This window comes from Galeopterus variegatus, unplaced genomic scaffold (genome assembly GCF_000696425.1).
Source record: "Galeopterus variegatus unplaced genomic scaffold, G_variegatus-3.0.2 Scaffold397, whole genome shotgun sequence".
NCBI lineage: Eukaryota > Metazoa > Chordata > Mammalia > Dermoptera > Cynocephalidae > Galeopterus > Galeopterus variegatus.
In genome coordinates this window covers 169,654-188,874 of record NW_007726508.1, presented here as the reverse complement: position 1 = coordinate 188,874, position 19,221 = coordinate 169,654, and the positions used below count along the sequence as shown (strand labels likewise).

Sequence of the window (19,221 nt, the reverse complement as noted above, 5' to 3'; positions counted from 1 at the left end):
ATTTACATCCCTGGTTTATATGAGACTCAGATCTGTGCAGCAGTGCTTTAAATTCCATCAACCTACCTCTATCAGTGGTCCTGGGATTTTTTATATTATAGACCCTTTGATAACCTGATGGAAGCTGAGAAATTTCCCCCCAGAAATAAACTCACAACTTTGCATCTAATTTCAGAAAATTCGTGAACTCTGCAAACACAACCAGACCCAAGAATCCCTATAAGACATCCTGTTCTGTGCTCTAAATTTTAAGGTATGTTATACACATTTTGATTCTGGGTTTTAAATTCTTTGACTGGATGGAAGACTTGGAACTTAATAGGGCACCAGTGAAGCAGGGGCACCAAAAACAAAACAAAATTTAAGAAAAATAACAAACTATTTTTAAGAGTTTTTTTCTTTAATTTCACAAAAAGCATTCAAGTAGTCTTCAAATGAAAAATGAAAGTGTTGGGCCGGCCTGGTGGTGCACTGGAGAGTGCGCACTCCCGCCGAGGGTTCGGATCCCGTGTGGAGACCGGTTCCCGCTCACTGGCTGAGCGCGGTGCGGGTGCAACACCGAGGGTTGCGATCCCGTTGCCGGTCCCTGGTACGGGTGCGACACCGAGGGTTGCGATCCCGTTACCGGTCAGTAAAAAAGACAAAAAGGAAAAAAAAAAGAAAAATGAAAGTGTTGTCAGACATCCTTGTACATATGTAATAGGTTAGAATTAATTCAGTTTACATTATGTATGGAAGGAACGTAGTCTTTTCAAGGCCTAGGGCTTCTAAGTGACTTCAACCTGTCCTGGTAATCCAATCAATGACTGACTCACTGGGGAATTCCATGCTGCACCGGGGCACCTGTGCAATCGAGTTTCCCTGGCTGCGGAGGGCTCCCGGTCTCATTGGACCTCACCATACCCCTGCTAGTGGTTGGGCTGCATGTCATCATGCTCATGGTTAGCAAGGCCCACTGTGTGGGAAATTGTGACCAAGGAGATCTGTCAGAGGGGAGCCTCTGTGGGGGCAGAGTCACCTCTCCTGTTCCAGGAGGGTGGCTCCAGAAACTGGGCTTCTGATCTAGAAACAGGGGTGTGGTGGGAGTGGGAGCAGTAGCTGCCTCCATATTTCTGCAACTTGACGCTTATGAAGATGGAGCTCACTAAAAGGCAGTACTAGGACTAACGGTTAGAAGCTGAAGATGGGTTTGTGCTTTATATGAAAAGGAACGTCCAAGAGTTACGACTGTCTGATGATGGACACCAGGTGCTGCAGAGGTAGTGCGCTCCCTGTCCCTAAAGACGTGTAGGGTGATTCTGGGTGGTCATGGACAGAGGGATTAATGGACTGAACGATCTCGGTTTCCTTCAACCCTGAGACTTGCTGGCCTCAGAATCCAGGTCTCCTGACCGCTGGTCAGCGCTCTTTCCGCATCGTTGCCCACCTGGCGGAGCTCAGTTCTCACTCTGCTCTGACAGCCTATGCAGCAGGCTGGAGCTCGCATGAAATAACTTGAGCTGCAGTCAGGTTGACAGAGTACGTCTGCAGAAAGTCTTCTAGATCTCTAACAGCTATGTATCATACAAGCAGGTCTCCGTGGATTTAGGCATGTATCCTCCATTTTATAAACTGTGGCACTGTATGACCTCCGTGTTCCTTGAAAAGCCAGCATGGGAGAGGAAGTATTAACCCAAAGCCCTTCCTCCCTGAGCATTGGTGGCTGCCCATCTTGGCAGTTTCATGAGTTCAGGGACTCCTGGGCCACCTGAAGAGGGGACAGGGTTAGTAGCATGCAGGATCTCACTGGGCTCCAGGGCTGAAGAATTACCCTGTTCAGCTCCCACTTCTACCCGGTCTTGAGTCTTGCTTCGGTCCCCTCTGCCATGCCCGTCCCTTCCTCGCCCCTCCCCCTCCCCTCTCACGCTTGCTGCCTGTCCCAGTGCAGTAGACTCTTTCCCGAGCCCGTTTCCCCCATCTCTCCTCTCTCTGAGCCTACAATGCTGCATGCCTGGCGTGGGTACCGTGATGCCCCCTCCCTTGCTCAGTCTCAGGGTTCAGCTCAGGCAGCCTCTCATCAATGATTAATTAGCCTGAGTGGACACTGATGGGGAAACTGACTTGCCAAATGTACCTCCAGGCTTTCGACGGAGCACCCTTACAAAGGTTGGAACACGGATTAGGTGAATCATCCCCTTCCCGCCTCCTGCCTCCCACTCCCCATCATACGCATGCACTAAAGTAGCTTTCCAAGTTTCTCCTTGTGCTTCACGGTGAAGGCCAAACTCAGCTGTATGGCAGCAGAAGCCCGTCTTGATTTGATCCGGTTTGGAATCCCCTCTTGCACACAGCACCCTGTGCTTGTCCTATGGTGTGGCACCCGTGCCAGTTTTCATTTGGAAGATGTGGAAAATGGTCCTGCCCACTCCATCTGACCCCATCCAATTGGTCTGCACATCAGGTTCCAAAGACATTCTGTGCTGTCCTACCTCTGAGTGACTGTACAGGTCGTGCCCATGGCCCGAAGTGTCTGTCCCATATTCTCCAATGTCCAAGAATGACTGGGTTAGCACCATGCCCCTTCAGCTCTCAAATTGTTTGCTGCAAGGACTTTGCTGATCTTCAGATAGGCTCCTGAGCCTCAGGGTTGATGATGAATGTCACATTTCCGGCCCCGCCCCAGATCGAGGGTCATTGCGGAGGGCTCTGTGGTCTAGGAGCCCAAGAAGCCCCTCACAGTTCACCCTCTCCCTGCCAATCCAGCCTCAGCTGCCAAGTCCAGATGACACTGAGCTCCTTACCTGGGAGCTTGAGCAGAAATCCCAGCTGATATTGCATAAAACGGCCATGGTTAGGCTGGCTACCTGCAGATGTGAGGGGCTCAGCCTCTGGAGTCCAGCACAACAGATGCTTCTCGTTCAGATGCATCTAGCTGCCTCGTTTGCACATTCAGACCAGAGCAGGCTTTATGACAATGGGTACCACAGAAGGACCAGCAGGGCCATGAAGACCCTGGGACATCCTTTAGTCCCGGGGGGTGGGGGGTGGTTCTCACAGTGGGTTGGGGACAAGGTTGAAACCAGAACCCTGTGACCAGGCATGTGACAACACATTCTCCCGGTTTTTCAGTCCTAACACCCTGGGAGATGGCTGTGATTCTGCTTTCTCCCTTACTTCATATCAAACCCAGCTGTAACCCCGTCAGCTTCTCTTCCTGAATGTGTCTGCCTTTGTCCTCTTCTCTCCTTCCCCCGTACCACCTCTCAGTGCTCACCGCGGCAGCTTCCTCGCCTGTCTCCCTGGCCCCGCTGTCTCCTCCCCACATGGAAGTCCCTCACGATCTCTCAAACACAAAGATTAGGTTGTGTCACTGCCTGCGAAACCCTCCAGTGGCTTCACACTGACCTTGGAAGGAAGTCCAGATTCCTCACCATAAGCCCTGCATCCACATCCCAGCGTGTCCATCCCAATTCTCCCACCATGCTCCAGTCACTCTGCCCTGCCCATCTGTCCTGGAACACTCCACTTGCCCTACCCTGGGCCATGTGCTTGTCCTTCCCTCTGCCTGGGTCACTCTTCCCCCAGATCTTGCCTGGAGATTTCCTTGTCATCTTTCAGGAGAAAGGTTGCCACCTGTGTGTGCATGCATTTGTTTTGTTTTTGGTGGCTGGCCAGTATGGGGATCTGAGCCCTTGACCTTGGTGTTATCAGCACCGTGCTCTACCAACTGAGCTAACCGGCCAGCTTTGTATGTGCATTCGTGCCTGTGTGCGAGCCTGCATGTATCGGGGTGGGCAAGGGAGGAGGAGGAAGAGACGGCAAGGATGGGAACAGGGAGGGGGGGTCAGAGGGGAGAATCCAGGGAGTGCTGGCTGGTAAAGAGACAACACAGACGACACTCGATGAAAAGGAAGTGATGTGCAAAGAGGCGGGGATTCAGAGGTGGACGGACCTGGATTCCAGTCTCCCTTCTTACACTAATCAGCTGTGCGACCTGGGGCAGATAACTTAGTTCTTCATCTAGAAAAATGAGATCCTAATCACTCTATTTTTAGGGCCATTGTGAAGGCAACTGATAGCTTAGGTAAAGGATTTGGGGTGGTGCCTGGCACAGTGTCAGTACTTAATAAATACTAATATTTTAATTTAAAATATTAATCAGTAAAACAGAGACACAAGAGCTGGGACTCAGAGGACCGGCCGCTCACTGGCTGAGCGAGGTGCGGGGGCAACGCTGAGGGTTGCGATCCCGTTGCCGGTCCCGGTCCGGTACGGGCGTGACACTGAGGGTTGCGATCCGTTGCTGGCCACGAAAAAAGACAAAAAGAAAAAAAAAAAAAAGAGGATTACCATTCATACCGCTAACTGGCTGTGTGACCTTATGTAGCCAGTTGCCGTTTTCTGACTTCAGGCACCGACATTTCACAATTCGGGGGAAACAGGTGTTTTCTCCCATTAAACCTTTCTGATGAATGAGGCCAGGACAGCTCTAAGCATCGTGAAGGAGACCACAGAGAACTGAGAAGAGCTTCCCAGATTTAGGTTGAGGACCTGCCAGTCTTTGTGGTTGACAAGATTCATGTAATAAGAATTATTATTTTGGGGACATCCACTATGAATCATGCATGGTGCCAGGAGTTTTATATACCACGATATCTCAGAAAGTTCACGGGAAAACAGAGGTAGCAAACAATACAAATCTTTCCGTGAACATGTACATCATGCACACCAACTCAAATTCTTAAGTCAATTCTGCTTACTAGGTATGTACATCCTCATTTTACCAAGGAGAAAAATGCCAAGAGTTTGGTGATTTGCCAAAGGCCATTCAGATAGCGATGGGGGTGTTGCTATCTGACTTTAAGATTTAAAGTCCATTTTCTTTCCAGGAGCCACAATATGGAAATGCCTTTGAAGCTGTGCTTTCTGATATGGTAGCCAATAGCCAGATATGGCTAGTTACATTTATATTAATTAAAATGAAATAAAATTAAGAGTTCAGTTCCTCTGTCTCAGCAGCCACATTTCACATGCCCAGGAGCCACACATGGCTAGTGGGTACCATACTGGAATGTGCAAATACAGAACAATTCATCATCACAGAAAGTTTTCCTGGACAGTGCTGCCCTAAAGAGAAAGAAAGCAGCATGCCACATTTGTGCAAAGCTAGGGCCTTGGCTGGGAACTTTAATTGCACAGGTTGGAGCACATCATTGGACATAGAGTAGGGTGCTTGGGGACAGGCAAAGCTCAGTGTAGGGGAAGGAAATGAGGTTGCCTTTAAAGGTGCAGGCATGACTCCTTCTGCACACCACCCACTGCTGGGGGCTGCAGTGCTCTCTGGAGTACTGAGTAGCACTATGTTAAACCCCTTGCTTCTCTGAGTGTGGTTCACTAACAAATAGCATTGGTAAACCTGGCAGTTTGTTAGAAATGCAGAATGTCTGGTCCTATCCAGACCTGCTGAATCAGGATCTGCATTTTAACCAGATCCTCAGGTGACTTTTGAGCACATTACTTTTGAGAAACACAGGGATACACTGTGCTCTGCAACATTTACTGTTGCATTCCATGCCAACTTTTCCAGGAAATGTCTTCTAAGCCCTACAAAATATCTATGGGTTAGAGATATCCAGTCAGCCACAAGCCTCTGGCACAGAAACATCTTAAGAGATGTAGCACAGATCACTTTTAATTTCTTTTAGGTTCTTCATACCTAAGGTCAAAATTAGAAGCACCCTTTGAGATAATCCAGTCCCCACTGCTCACCTTGTAGATGAAGAAACTGAAACTCAAAGAAGAAAAGCGGCTTATCCAAGATCACACAGTAGCGTCAGAGCTTAAACCAACATGGCACGGCACAGTGCGTCAGTTCAACAAGATGCTCAGCAAGGAGAAAGCGTGGTGCCGCGGTGGAGGACCTGCTGCTGATGTTCCTTCTATGCCAAACACGGTGAGTGTCTATTATTATTCCAACCCTGTCCAGGAAAATGCTACTGGCCACCATGGTTACTGTTATTGGCCATTCACTGTGTCCCAGGCACTTTTCTAAGTGTTTACGCATGTTATGTCATTGAGTGCTCACAATGACTCTATGATGTAGTCATTGTTTCTCCCTCCTCTTTAAAATGAGGAAACTGTGGCACAGTGAGGTTAAGGAGTTTGGCCAATACCACACAGGCAGTAAACAGTGGAAGCAGGATTCAAACCCAGCGCATCTGGCTAAGGACCCAAGCTCCTCCTTCTACTGCACACTGTACAGAATTTGCAGGTGAGGTGGGGCCCTAGACACCTGAGGCTGCACAAGGCAAGAGAGAAGTGATGTGGACACTCAGTCACCTACAGGTCAGTCTCTACAATGGTCACAGTGGCTCACCACCTCAAACAACCCACTCAAAGGAAAGACAGAGTCACAAAATCACTCATTTTAGAACATGTGCTGCTGTGGATTGATTGAATTATATCCCCTGAAGTTCATATATCAGAAGCCTAATTCCCACTGTAACTGTCAAGGGTGAGAAATCCTATCATGATAGTTGAAAGGTGGGCCTTGAAGAGGTGATTAGATTGTAGGACCATGCCATAGGGAACGGATTAATAGTGGTGGTCAGGGGTGCGGTTCTGAGGGCTTTAAAAGAAGAGCACATGGAAGGAGCCAAGGGCCACAGCCCCCTCCACCTGGAAGAAGGCAAGAGAGCATGCCCAGGGTTCTAGGCAAGGAGCCAAGGGAAATACCCCCCACCCAAAAGCAGGGAAGAGAGCACATTGAAAACACCACTTCTGAGCAGGTGGCCCACCACAGCTACCGCCACAGACACAGTTGCTGAAAAAGCAGCTTGATGCCATGGCAGCAGCCACTGCCACTGTTCAGGTGGCTTGCTGGACACTCGACTACACTGACACAGAAGAGTCACCAGCAGAGACCAGGAAAAGGAGAGGACATCTCTCTCCTCAAAACTCACTCCAGAGTAATAGAAGAAGCAACTGCTCTACCAGATGACTGGACATCAGTGTAGAGATACCAGAAATACGAAAATCCAAGAAAATATGACACCACCAAAAGAATATAATAATTCCCAAATACCAGACCCTCTAAAGCAGGAAACCCTTGAAATGACTGGGAAGGAATTCTGAGCAAAAATCTTATGGAAACTCACTGTAAAATGAGAAGATTCAGTTAGACAACATAATTAAACAAACAAACAAAAAAGAATCCAGGATATGAAGGAGGAAATTTACAAAGAGATTAGTATCTTAAAAAAGAATGTAGCAGAACTCTTTAAACTGACAGATTCATGCAATGAAATAAAAAATACAACCAATAGCTTCAGCAGCAGGCTGGAACAAGCAGAAGGAAGAATTTCTGATCGTGAAGATAATCTTTCAGAAATAACCCAGGTGGACAAAAGAAAAGGAAACATTTCAAAAAATGAAGAAAATCTAAGAGAGCTAGCAGACAACCTTAAGTACACAAACATTTGAATCATGGGTGTTCCAAAAGGGGAGGAGAAAGGAAAAAGCATGGGAAGCCTATTCAATGAAATAATGATGGAAAACTCCTCAGGCATAGGGAAAGACACAGACCTTCAGATCCAGGAGGCTCAAAGATCTCCAAATAGATTCAACCCAAAAAGATCCTTTCCAAGACACATTACAGTCAAACTGACGAAGCTCAAAGAAGAAGCAAGAATCTAAAAGAAGCAGGAGAAAAGCTTCAAGTCGCCCATAAGGGAGCCCCTATTAGACTAACAGCAGATTTCTCAACAGAAACTCTACAGGCCAGAAGAAAATGGGATGATACATTCAAGATACTAAAAGAAGAAAACTGCCAGCCAAGAATGCTATACCCAGCAAGGAGATCCTTCAGAAACGAGGGAGAAATTGTATATTTTCTAGACAAACAACAGCAGTGGGATGTTTACCAGCACATGACCAGACCTACGAGGAATCCACAAGGAAGTCCTGCATCTGGAATCCAAAGAGTGATAGTCGCTGCCACGAATGCACAGGAAAGAACAAAATCCACTGGTAGAACAAAAATGCAAGTGAGAAAGAAACCAAATCACAGCACCACGAAAAGCCATCGTGATAATATAATAATGCCCCTACTTTATTTCTGATTTTAGGAATTTGCCTTCTTTTTATCTTGGTCGATCTAGATAAAGGTTTGCAAATTTTGTTGATCTTTTTACAGAATCAACTTTTGGTTTTGTTGCTTTTCTCTATTGTTTTTTTAATTCCCAATTTCATACATTTCTATTGTAATCTTTATTTCCTAATTATATTTGCTTCTGGTTTAGTTTGCTCTACTTTTTCTATTTTCTTAAGGTAGAAATTTACATTACTGATTTGAGATTTTTCTTATTTTTANTGGCAGTTTCATGAGTTCAGGGACTCCTGGGCCACCTGAAGAGGGGACAGGGTTAGTAGCATGCAGGATCTCACTGGGCTCCAGAGCTGAAGAATTACCCTGTTCAGCTCCCACTTCTACCCGGTCTTGAGTCTTGCTTCGGTCCCCTCTGCCATGCCCGTCCCTTCCTCGCCCCTCCCCCTCCCCTCTCACGCTTGCTGCCTGTCCCAGTGCAGTAGACTCTTTCCCGAGCCCGTTTCCCCCATCTCTCCTCTCTCTGAGCCTACAATGCTGCATGCCTGGCGTGGGTACCGTGATGCCCCCTCCCTTGCTCAGTCTCAGGGTTCAGCTCAGGCAGCCTCTCATCAATGATTAATTAGCCTGAGTGGACACTGATGGGGAAACTGATTTGCCAACTGTACCTCCAGGCTTTCGACGGAGCACCCTTACAAAGGTTGGAACACGGATTAGGTGAATCATCCCCTTCCCGCCTCCTGCCTCCTACTCCCCATCATACGCATGCACTAAAAGTAGCTTTCCAAGTTTCTCCTCGTGCTTCACGGTGAAGGCCAAACTCAGCTGTATGGCAGCAGAAGCCCGTCTTGATTTGTTCCGGTTTGGAATCCCCTCTTGCACACAGCACCCTGTGCTTGTCCTATGGCGTGGCACCCGTGCCAGTTTTCATTTGGAAGATGTGGAAAATGGTCCTGCCCACTCCATCTGACCCCATCCAATTGGTCTGCACATCAGGTTCCAAAGACATTCTGTGCTGTCCTACCTCTGAGTGACTGTACAGGTCGTGCCCATGGCCCGAAGTGTCTGTCCCATATTCTCCAATGTCCAAGAATGACTGGGTTAGCACCATGCCCCTTCAGCTCTCAAATTGTTTGCTGCAAGGACTTTGCTGATCTTCAGATAGGCTCCTGAGCCTCAGGGTTGATGATGAATGTCACATTTCCGGCCCCGCCCCAGATCGAGGGTCATTGCGGAGGGCTCTGTGGTCTAGGAGCCCAAGAAGCCCCTCACAGTTCACCCTCTCCCTGCCAATCCAGCCTCAGCTGCCAAGTCCAGATGACACTGAGCTCCTTACCTGGGAGCTTGAGCAGAAATCCCAGCTGATATTGCATAAAACGGCCATGGTTAGGCTGGCTACCTGCAGATGTGAGGGGCTCAGCCTCTGGAGTCCAGCACAACAGATGCTTCTCGTTCAGATGCATCTAGCTGCCTCGTTTGCACATTCAGACCAGAGCAGGCTTTATGACAATGGGTACCACAGAAGGACCAGCAGGGCCATGAAGACCCTGGGACATCCTTTAGTCCCGGGGGGTGGGGGGTGGTTCTCACAGTGGGTTGGGGACAAGGTTGAAACCAGAACCCTGTGACCAGGCATGTGACAACACATTCTCCCGGTTTCTCAGTCCTAACACCCTGGGAGATGGCTGTGATTCTGCTTTCTCCCTTACTTCATATCAAACCCAGCTGTAACCCCGTCAGCTTCTCTTCCTGAATGTGTCTGCCTTTGTCCTCTTCTCTCCTTCCCCCGTACCACCTCTCAGTGCTCACCGCGGCAGCTTCCTCGCCTGTCTCCCTGGCCCCGCTGTCTCCTCCCCACATGGAAGTCCCTCACGATCTCTCAAACACAAAGATTAGGTTGTGTCACTGCCTGCGAAACCCTCCAGTGGCTTCACACTGACCTTGGAAGGAAGTCCAGATTCCTCACCATAAGCCCTGCATCCACATCCCAGCGTGTCCATCCCAATTCTCCCACCATGCTCCAGTCACTCTGCCCTGCCCATCTGTCCTGGAACACTCCACTTGCCCTACCCTGGGCCATGTGCTTGTCCTTCCCTCTGCCTGGGTCACTCTTCCCCCAGATCTTGCCTGGAGATTTCCTTGTCATCTTTCAGGAGAAAGGTTGCCACCTGTGTGTGCATGCATTTGTTTTGTTTTTGGTGGCTGGCCAGTATGGGGATCTGAGCCCTTGACCTTGGTGTTATCAGCACCGTGCTCTACCAACTGAGCTAACCGGCCAGCTTTGTATGTGCATTCGTGCCTGTGTGCGAGCCTGCATGTATCGGGGTGGGCAAGGGAGGAGGAGGAAGAGACGGCAAGGATGGGAACAGGGAGGGGGGGTCAGAGGGGAGAATCCAGGGAGTGCTGGCTGGTAAAGAGACAACACAGACGACACTCGATGAAAAGGAAGTGATGTGCAAAGAGGCGGGGATTCAGAGGTGGACGGACCTGGATTCCAGTCTCCCTTCTTACACTAATCAGCTGTGCGACCTGGGGCAGATAACTTAGTTCTTCATCTAGAAAAATGAGATCCTAATCACTCTATTTTTAGGGCCATTGTGAAGGCAACTGATAGCTTAGGTAAAGGATTTGGGGTGGTGCCTGGCACAGTGTCAGTACTTAATAAATACTAATATTTTAATTTAAAATATTAATCAGTAAAACAGAGACACAAGAGCTGGGACTCAGAGGACCGGCCGCTCACTGGCTGAGCGAGGTGCGGGGGCAACGCTGAGGGTTGCGATCCCGTTGCCGGTCCCGGTCCGGTAAGGGCGCGACACTGAGGGTTGCGATCCGTTGCCGGCCACGAAAAAAGACAAAAAGAAAAAAAAAAAAAAGAGGATTACCATTCATACCGCTAACTGGCTGTGTGACCTTATGTAGCCAGTTGCCGTTTTCTGACTTCAGGCACCGACATTTCACAATTCGGGGGAAACAGGTGTTTTCTCCCATTAAACCTTTCTGATGAATGAGGCCAGGACAGCTCTAAGCATCGTGAAGGAGACCACAGAGAACTGAGAAGAGCTTCCCAGATTTAGGTTGAGGACCTGCCAGTCTTTGTGGTTGACAAGATTCATGTAATAAGAATTATTATTTTGGGGACATCCACTATGAATCATGCATGGTGCCAGGAGTTTTATATACCACGATATCTCAGAAAGTTCACGGGAAAACAGAGGTAGCAAACAATACAAATCTTTCCGTGAACATGTACATCATGCACACCAACTCAAATTCTTAAGTCAATTCTGCTTACTAGGTATGTACATCCTCATTTTACCAAGGAGAAAAATGCCAAGAGTTTGGTGATTTGCCAAAGGCCATTCAGATAGCGATGGGGGTGTTGCTATCTGACTTTAAGATTTAAAGTCCATTTTCTTTCCAGGAGCCACAATATGGAAATGCCTTTGAAGCTGTGCTTTCTGATATGGTAGCCAATAGCCAGATATGGCTAGTTACATTTATATTAATTAAAATGAAATAAAATTAAGAGTTCAGTTCCTCTGTCTCAGCAGCCACATTTCACATGCCCAGGAGCCACACATGGCTAGTGGGTACCATACTGGAATGTGCAAATACAGAACAATTCATCATCACAGAAAGTTTTCCTGGACAGTGCTGCCCTAAAGAGAAAGAAAGCAGCATGCCACATTTGTGCAAAGCTAGGGCCTTGGCTGGGAACTTTAATTGCACAGGTTGGAGCACATCATTGGACATAGAGTAGGGTGCTTGGGGACAGGCAAAGCTCAGTGTAGGGGAAGGAAATGAGGTTGCCTTTAAAGGTGCAGGCATGACTCCTTCTGCACACCACCCACTGCTGGGGGCTGCAGTGCTCTCTGGAGTACTGAGTAGCACTATGTTAAACCCCTTGCTTCTCTGAGTGTGGTTCACTAACAAATAGCATTGGTAAACCTGGCAGTTTGTTAGAAATGCAGAATGTCTGGTCCTATCCAGACCTGCTGAATCAGGATCTGCATTTTAACCAGATCCTCAGGTGACTTTTGAGCACATTACTTTTGAGAAACACAGGGATACACTGTGCTCTGCAACATTTACTGTTGCATTCCATGCCAACTTTTCCAGGAAATGTCTTCTAAGCCCTACAAAATATCTATGGGTTAGAGATATCCAGTCAGCCACAAGCCTCTGGCACAGAAACATCTTAAGAGATGTAGCACAGATCACTTTTAATTTCTTTTAGGTTCTTCATACCTAAGGTCAAAATTAGAAGCACCCTTTGAGATAATCCAGTCCCCACTGCTCACCTTGTAGATGAAGAAACTGAAACTCAAAGAAGAAAAGCGGCTTATCCAAGATCACACAGTAGCGTCAGAGCTTAAACCAACATGGCACGGCACAGTGCGTCAGTTCAACAAGATGCTCAGCAAGGAGAAAGCGTGGTGCCGCGGTGGAGGACCTGCTGCTGATGTTCCTTCTATGCCAAACACGGTGAGTGTCTATTATTATTCCAACCCTGTCCAGGAAAATGCTACTGGCCACCATGGTTACTGTTATTGGCCATTCACTGTGTCCCAGGCACTTTTCTAAGTGTTTACGCATGTTATGTCATTGAGTGCTCACAATGACTCTATGATGTAGTCATTGTTTCTCCCTCCTCTTTAAAATGAGGAAACTGTGGCACAGTGAGGTTAAGGAGTTTGGCCAATACCACACAGGCAGTAAACAGTGGAAGCAGGATTCAAACCCAGCGCATCTGGCTAAGGACCCAAGCTCCTCCTTCTACTGCACACTGTACAGAATTTGCAGGTGAGGTGGGGCCCTAGACACCTAAGGCTGCACAAGGCAAGAGAGAAGTGATGTGGACACTCAGTCACCTACAGGTCAGTCTCTACAATGGTCACAGTGGCTCACCACCTCAAACAACCCACTCAAAGGAAAGACAGAGTCACAAAATCACTCATTTTAGAACATGTGCTGCTGTGGATTGATTGAATTATATCCCCTGAAGTTCATATATCAGAAGCCTAATTCCCACTGTAACTGTCAAGGGTGAGAAATCCTATCATGATAGTTGAAAGGTGGGCCTTGAAGAGGTGATTAGATTGTAGGACCATGCCATAGGGAACGGATTAATAGTGGTGGTCAGGGGTGCGGTTCTGAGGGCTTTAAAAGAAGAGCACATGGAAGGAGCCAAGGGCCACAGCCCCCTCCACCTGGAAGAAGGCAAGAGAGCATGCCCAGGGTTCTAGGCAAGGAGCCAAGGGAAATACCCCCCACCCAAAAGCAGGGAAGAGAGCACATTGAAAACACCACTTCTGAGCAGGTGGCCCACCACAGCTACCGCCACAGACACAGTTGCTGAAAAAGCAGCTTGATGCCATGGCAGCAGCCACTGCCACTGTTCAGGTGGCTTGCTGGACACTCGACTACACTGACACAGAAGAGTCACCAGCAGAGACCAGGAAAAGGAGAGGACATCTCTCTCCTCAAAACTCACTCCAGAGTAATAGAAGAAGCAACTGCTCTACCAGATGACTGGACATCAGTGTAGAGATACCAGAAATACGAAAATCCAAGAAAATATGACACCACCAAAAGAATATAATAATTCCCAAATACCAGACCCTCTAAAGCAGGAAACCCTTGAAATGACTGGTAATAGAAGAAGCAACTGCTCTACCAGATGACTGGACATCAGTGTAGAGATACCAGAAATATGAAAATCCAAGAAAATATGACACCACCAAAAGAATATAATAATTCCCAAATACCAGACCCTCTAAAGCAGGAAACCCTTGAAATGACTGGGAAGGAATTCTGAGCAAAAATCTTATGGAAACTCACTGTAAAATGAGAAGATTCAGTTAGACAACATAATTAAACAAACAAACAAAAAAGAATCCAGGATATGAAGGAGGAAATTTACAAAGAGATTAGTATCTTAAAAAAGAATGTAGCAGAACTCTTTAAACTGACAGATTCATGCAATGAAATAAAAAATACAACCAATAGCTTCAGCAGCAGGCTGGAACAAGCAGAAGGAAGAATTTCTGATCGTGAAGATAATCTTTCAGAAATAACCCAGGTGGACAAAAGAAAAGGAAAAATTTCAAAAAATGAAGAAAATCTAAGAGAGCTAGCAGACAACCTTAAGTACACAAACATTTGAATCATGGGTGTTCCAAAAGGGGAGGAGAAAGGAAAAAGCATGGGAAGCCTATTCAATGAAATAATGATGGAAAACTCCTCAGGCATAGGGAAAGACACAGACCTTCAGATCCAGGAGGCTCAAAGATCTCCAAATAGATTCAACCCAAAAAGATCCTTTCCAAGACACATTACAGTCAAACTGACGAAGCTCAAAGAAGAAGCAAGAATCTAAAAGAAGCAGGAGAAAAGCTTCAAGTCGCCCATAAGGGAGCCCCTATTAGACTAACAGCAGATTTCTCAACAGAAACTCTACAGGCCAGAAGAAAATGGGATGATACATTCAAGATACTAAAAGAAGAAAACTGCCAGCCAAGAATGCTATACCCAGCAAGGAGATCCTTCAGAAACGAGGGAGAAATTGTATATTTTCTAGACAAACAACAGCAGTGGGATGTTTACCAGCACATGACCAGACCTACGAGGAATCCACAAGGAAGTCCTGCATCTGGAATCCAAAGAGTGATAGTCGCTGCCACGAATGCACAGGAAAGAACAAAATCCACTGGTAGAACAAAAATGCAAGTGAGAAAGAAACCAAATCACAGCACCACGAAAAGCCATCGTGATAATATAATAATGCCCCTACTTTATTTCTGATTTTAGGAATTTGCCTTCTTTTTATCTTGGTCGATCTAGATAAAGGTTTGCAAATTTTGTTGATCTTTTTACAGAATCAACTTTTGGTTTTGTTGCTTTTCTCTATTGTTTTTTTAATTCCCAATTTCATACATTTCTATTGTAATCTTTATTTCCTAATTATATTTGCTTCTGGTTTAGTTTGCTCTATGCACAGGAAAGAACAAAATCCACTGGTAGAACAAAAATGCAAGTGAGAAAGAAACCAAATCGCAGCACCACGAAAAGCCATCGTGATAATATAATAATGCCCCTACTTTATTTCTGATTTTAGGAATTTGCCTTCTTTTAATCTTGGTCGATCTAGATAAAGGTTTGCAAATTTTGCTGATCTTTTTACAGAATCAACTTTTGGTTTTGTTGCTTTTCTCTATTGTTTTTTTAATTCCCAATTTCATATATTTCTATTGTAATCTTTATTTCCTAATTCTATTTGCTTCTGGTTTAGTTTGCTCTACTTTCTCTATTTTCTTAAGGTAGAAATTTACATTACTGATTTGAGATTTTTCTTATTTTTAATATAGGTGTTTACAAGTGTAAATTTTCCTCTAAGCACTGCCTGAGTCCTGCATCCCATAAATTTTGATATGTTGCACTTTGATCTTTATCTCAAAGTATTCTCTAATTTTGCTGTGATTTTTCTTTTTTCCATTGTTTATTTAGGAGAATGCTGTTTAATTTCCACACATTTGAGAGTTTTCTAAATTTCCTTCTGTTATGTGATCAGAGAACGTATTTTCTATGACCTTAGTCTTTTAAAAAAAAAGTTCATGGAAAGATTTCCATTATTTTTCAATTCTATTTTCCCATGAACTATTTGAAGTGCCATTGTGTTTATATTCTATTTTATTGATTTTATATGCAATTTATGTTGCTAAACTAAGATATTTAATTTCTGTTCTTGATTTCTTTTTATTATGTGGACTTGTTGATTTGCTTAGAAATTAATTTTACTTTGAAAAATTTATTCCTCTTCCTCCATTGAAACTAATTTGATATTTGCATGCTTCTGAAAGACTTTAGAGAGCTATTTCAAATAATTGTAGGGACTATAAAATGAAATGTGTAAATTTTAATAAGTTTTACATCTCCAGTTTTTGTGAAAATTTGAAGCCCTACTTTCTACAGAGTATTTTGTTATTCATCTGTTAAAAAAAACTAAAAAAATTAATTAAAAAAATAAATGTAAAAGAAGAGCACATGAGAGATTAGTCTCTCTCTGCTCCACCACTTTCTGCCATGTGAGACCCCTGTGTTGCTGTATGGCCACCACCAAAGTAGACCCTCACCGGCTGTGTTCCCTGGACTTTGGATTTCCTGGCATCCGAAACAGTAAGCCATATTTTTATTATAAGTTACCCAATTCCAGGTATTTTGTTATAAGCAACAGAAATGGACTAATACAGAAAATTAGTACCAGAGAAATGGGGAGTTAGACAAAGTTTGGAGGACATTGGAGGACTCAGAAGAAGACAAGAAAACCAGGGAAAGTTTGGAATGTTCTAGAGACTGGTTAAATGGTGGTGACCAGAATGCTTATGGAAATGTGGACTATAAAGACCACTCTTAAGAGGTGTCAGATGTAAATAAGAAGGGACTTATTGGAAACTGGGGCAAAGACCACCCTCGCTATGAAATGGCAAGAAACTTGGCTGCATTCTGTTCATGCCCAAAAGTTTTATGGAATGTGGAACTTAAAGATGTGGAATCAGGATACTTGGCCGAAGAAGTTTCTAAGCAGCAAAACAATCAGGAACCTGCATGGTTACTAGCACAGCCTACGTTGAGTTATGGAAGCAAGGTATGACATAAAGCCGGAATTTAAAAGGAAAGCGTAGTGTAAAGGTTTGGAGAATTTGCAGCCTGGTTATGTGGTAGAGAAACAGAGAGCATTTTCGGGAGAAAAATACAATGGTACAATCATTTGCTGAGAGGATTAGTACAAAAGAAAGGGATTATCAAGAGAAGGGGGGGAAGGCATTGCAGAAGCTTCTGGGGCCAACCCTTCAATCACAGGCCCAGAGGCCTAGGAGACAAAATGATGCTGGGGAACAAGCCTGAGTGTGGTGCCCTCCTTGGGCTCACTGCCCAGGGCCACCTTGGGAAGCTGCTCCCCTCACCAGCACCCCAGCTGCCTTGGCTGCTCCAGTTGTGACTAAATTGGCCCCAGGTGTGGCTGGTCCAGCAGCTTTAGAAAATACGAGCCAGAAGCACTGGTAGCGTCCACGGGGTGTTAGATCTCCAGGCTCGCAGAATGCCAGAGTTGTGGAGGGTTGGGAGCCTCTACCCCGATTTCAAAGGATGTATGGAAAAGCCTGCAAGTTCAGGAAGAAATCTGTCATGGGGGTGTATTCACCACATAGATTCTTCACTAGAGCAATGCCCAGCAGAAACATGGGGTGGGAGTTGCAGCAGAGAAACCCCATCAGCGCCATGTGTGGTGGAGCCTTAAGAGTGGGACAACCATGGAGACCTCAGAATTGTAGAGTCACCAGGCTGAAATGCCAGCCTGTGACAGCTGAAGCACGGATGGCCTCAGACCAAGAAAGCCATAGCAGCAGATCTGCCTGAGAACTTGGGGACCCAACCCCCAACCAGTGTGTAGAGGACATCTGACATGGAGTCTGGGTATATGATTCACCAGTGGTAAGATTCGATGCCTGCCCTCTGGGGTTTTGGACTTGTTTAGGACCTGTTACTCCTTTCTTTTGGCCTATGTCTTCCTTTTTGAAGAGGAATCTGTGCCCTATATTTATCCCACCATTGTATCTTGGCAGTAGATAATTTATTTTGATTTCACAGATGGCACTTTGGACTTCTGAGTTGAAATGAGTTAAGACTTTGCGGATGGAATGAATGTATTTACCTGTAAGAAAGACAAACTTTGGGGACCAGGGGAGAAATGCAGTGGATTGATTGAATTGTGTCCCACAAAGTTCATATATTAGAAGCTTAATTCCCACTGTAACTGTTGAGGGTAGGAAATCCTATTATGGTAATTGAAAGGTGAAGCCTTGAAGAGGTGATTGGATTGTAGGACCATGCCATAATGAATGGATTAATAATGGTGGTCAAGGGCATGGTTTTGAGGGCTTTAAAAGGAGAGCACAAGTTCCAGTCAAGATGGTGGAATAGACAGTCCCCAGCATCACTCTCTCCCACAAATCAACCAATTTACAACTATAAAAATGTAACATCAGCCAAGCTGGGGCCACTGGAGCTCAGGGTAAGAGGAGAGGCCTATGAAGTTCATGAAGGCAGGAGAAACCATGATGAGAGAAAGAAAAACTGCTCAGAGCATTTCAGGCTGCAGCTACTTTAAGACTGGAAACTGCTGAATGCATGGAGCAGAAGCCAGCAGAAGCTGCAGCTGTGCCCATCAGATGGAGTTACTTGGAGGTGGCAGGGAAGAAGAGGGCCTTGGCGCCCCCCTCCCGACAGCAAGACCACTAATAGGGTTCCCATGGACCCACGGAGGAGGGAGGATCCAGAACAGCTGAGAAAGGAGAGCCATTCAGAGGCTGGTGAGTCATCACAAGGGACTGGTGCAGGGCCTGTCCCATGGGAAGTGTTCGGAGCATGGGAGGTGGGGGAGACAGGCCCACTGGGAGAACACTGGGACACAGCAAGGACAGCCAATCCGACCCCCAATCAGCACAGGACCACTCAGAGGAGACTGGTCAGGAAATCAGAATTGCATGGGGTGCAGTTTGATGATAAAACTCAGGCCCAGATCAGAGCTTCTACACAAACCAGGTGCACTGAGTCTCTGGAGAGCTGGAAGTACCTATAAGGTCAACCATTACACCCTGAGCTGCACAAAAAGGCTTCGCTAGGGAAACAGCAGCAAAGTAGCAATTTAGCTCGACCACACAGCTCAAGTACTGGTTCTCACAGGAAGTTCTCCCGTGTTAGAAGTAAGTAAAGGACAAAAGATTAGTTCTAGCCCAGGCACACCACCAGTACTTTGGGGCCTGCCAGGGGACATGAAGCAAGGATCCAGGGACAGGACTCCAGCCCACAACCAGGCACACTGTGCCAGCACCTCAGGGCCTGCCCAGGGACCCGAGGCATGGAGAAGAGGACTGGACTCTCTCTCCCACAACCAGGCACACCATGCCAGCACCTCAGGGCCCGCCCGGGGACCCAAGGCATGGAGAAGGCACTCGACCCCCGCCTCCCACAACCAGGCACACCAAGCCAGTGCCTCGGGGCCTGTACAGGGTCCCGAGGCATGGAGCTAGGAACCAGACACGCCACATAACCAGGCATACCACCAGCACCAAGGAGCA

General features: G+C 46.3%; 1 protein-coding gene across 1 annotated transcript in view; it reads left to right on the top strand.

Moving 5' to 3' along the window:
• LOC103586954 overlaps positions 1-19,221 on the top strand; it is a 151,748-nt gene that overhangs the window by 31,511 nt on the left and 101,016 nt on the right. Inside the window, 2 exon segments of the mRNA XM_008568311.1 lie at positions 5,756-5,932; positions 12,395-12,571. Of these exon segments, the coding sequence (XP_008566533.1) occupies positions 5,756-5,932; positions 12,395-12,571 (354 nt within the window).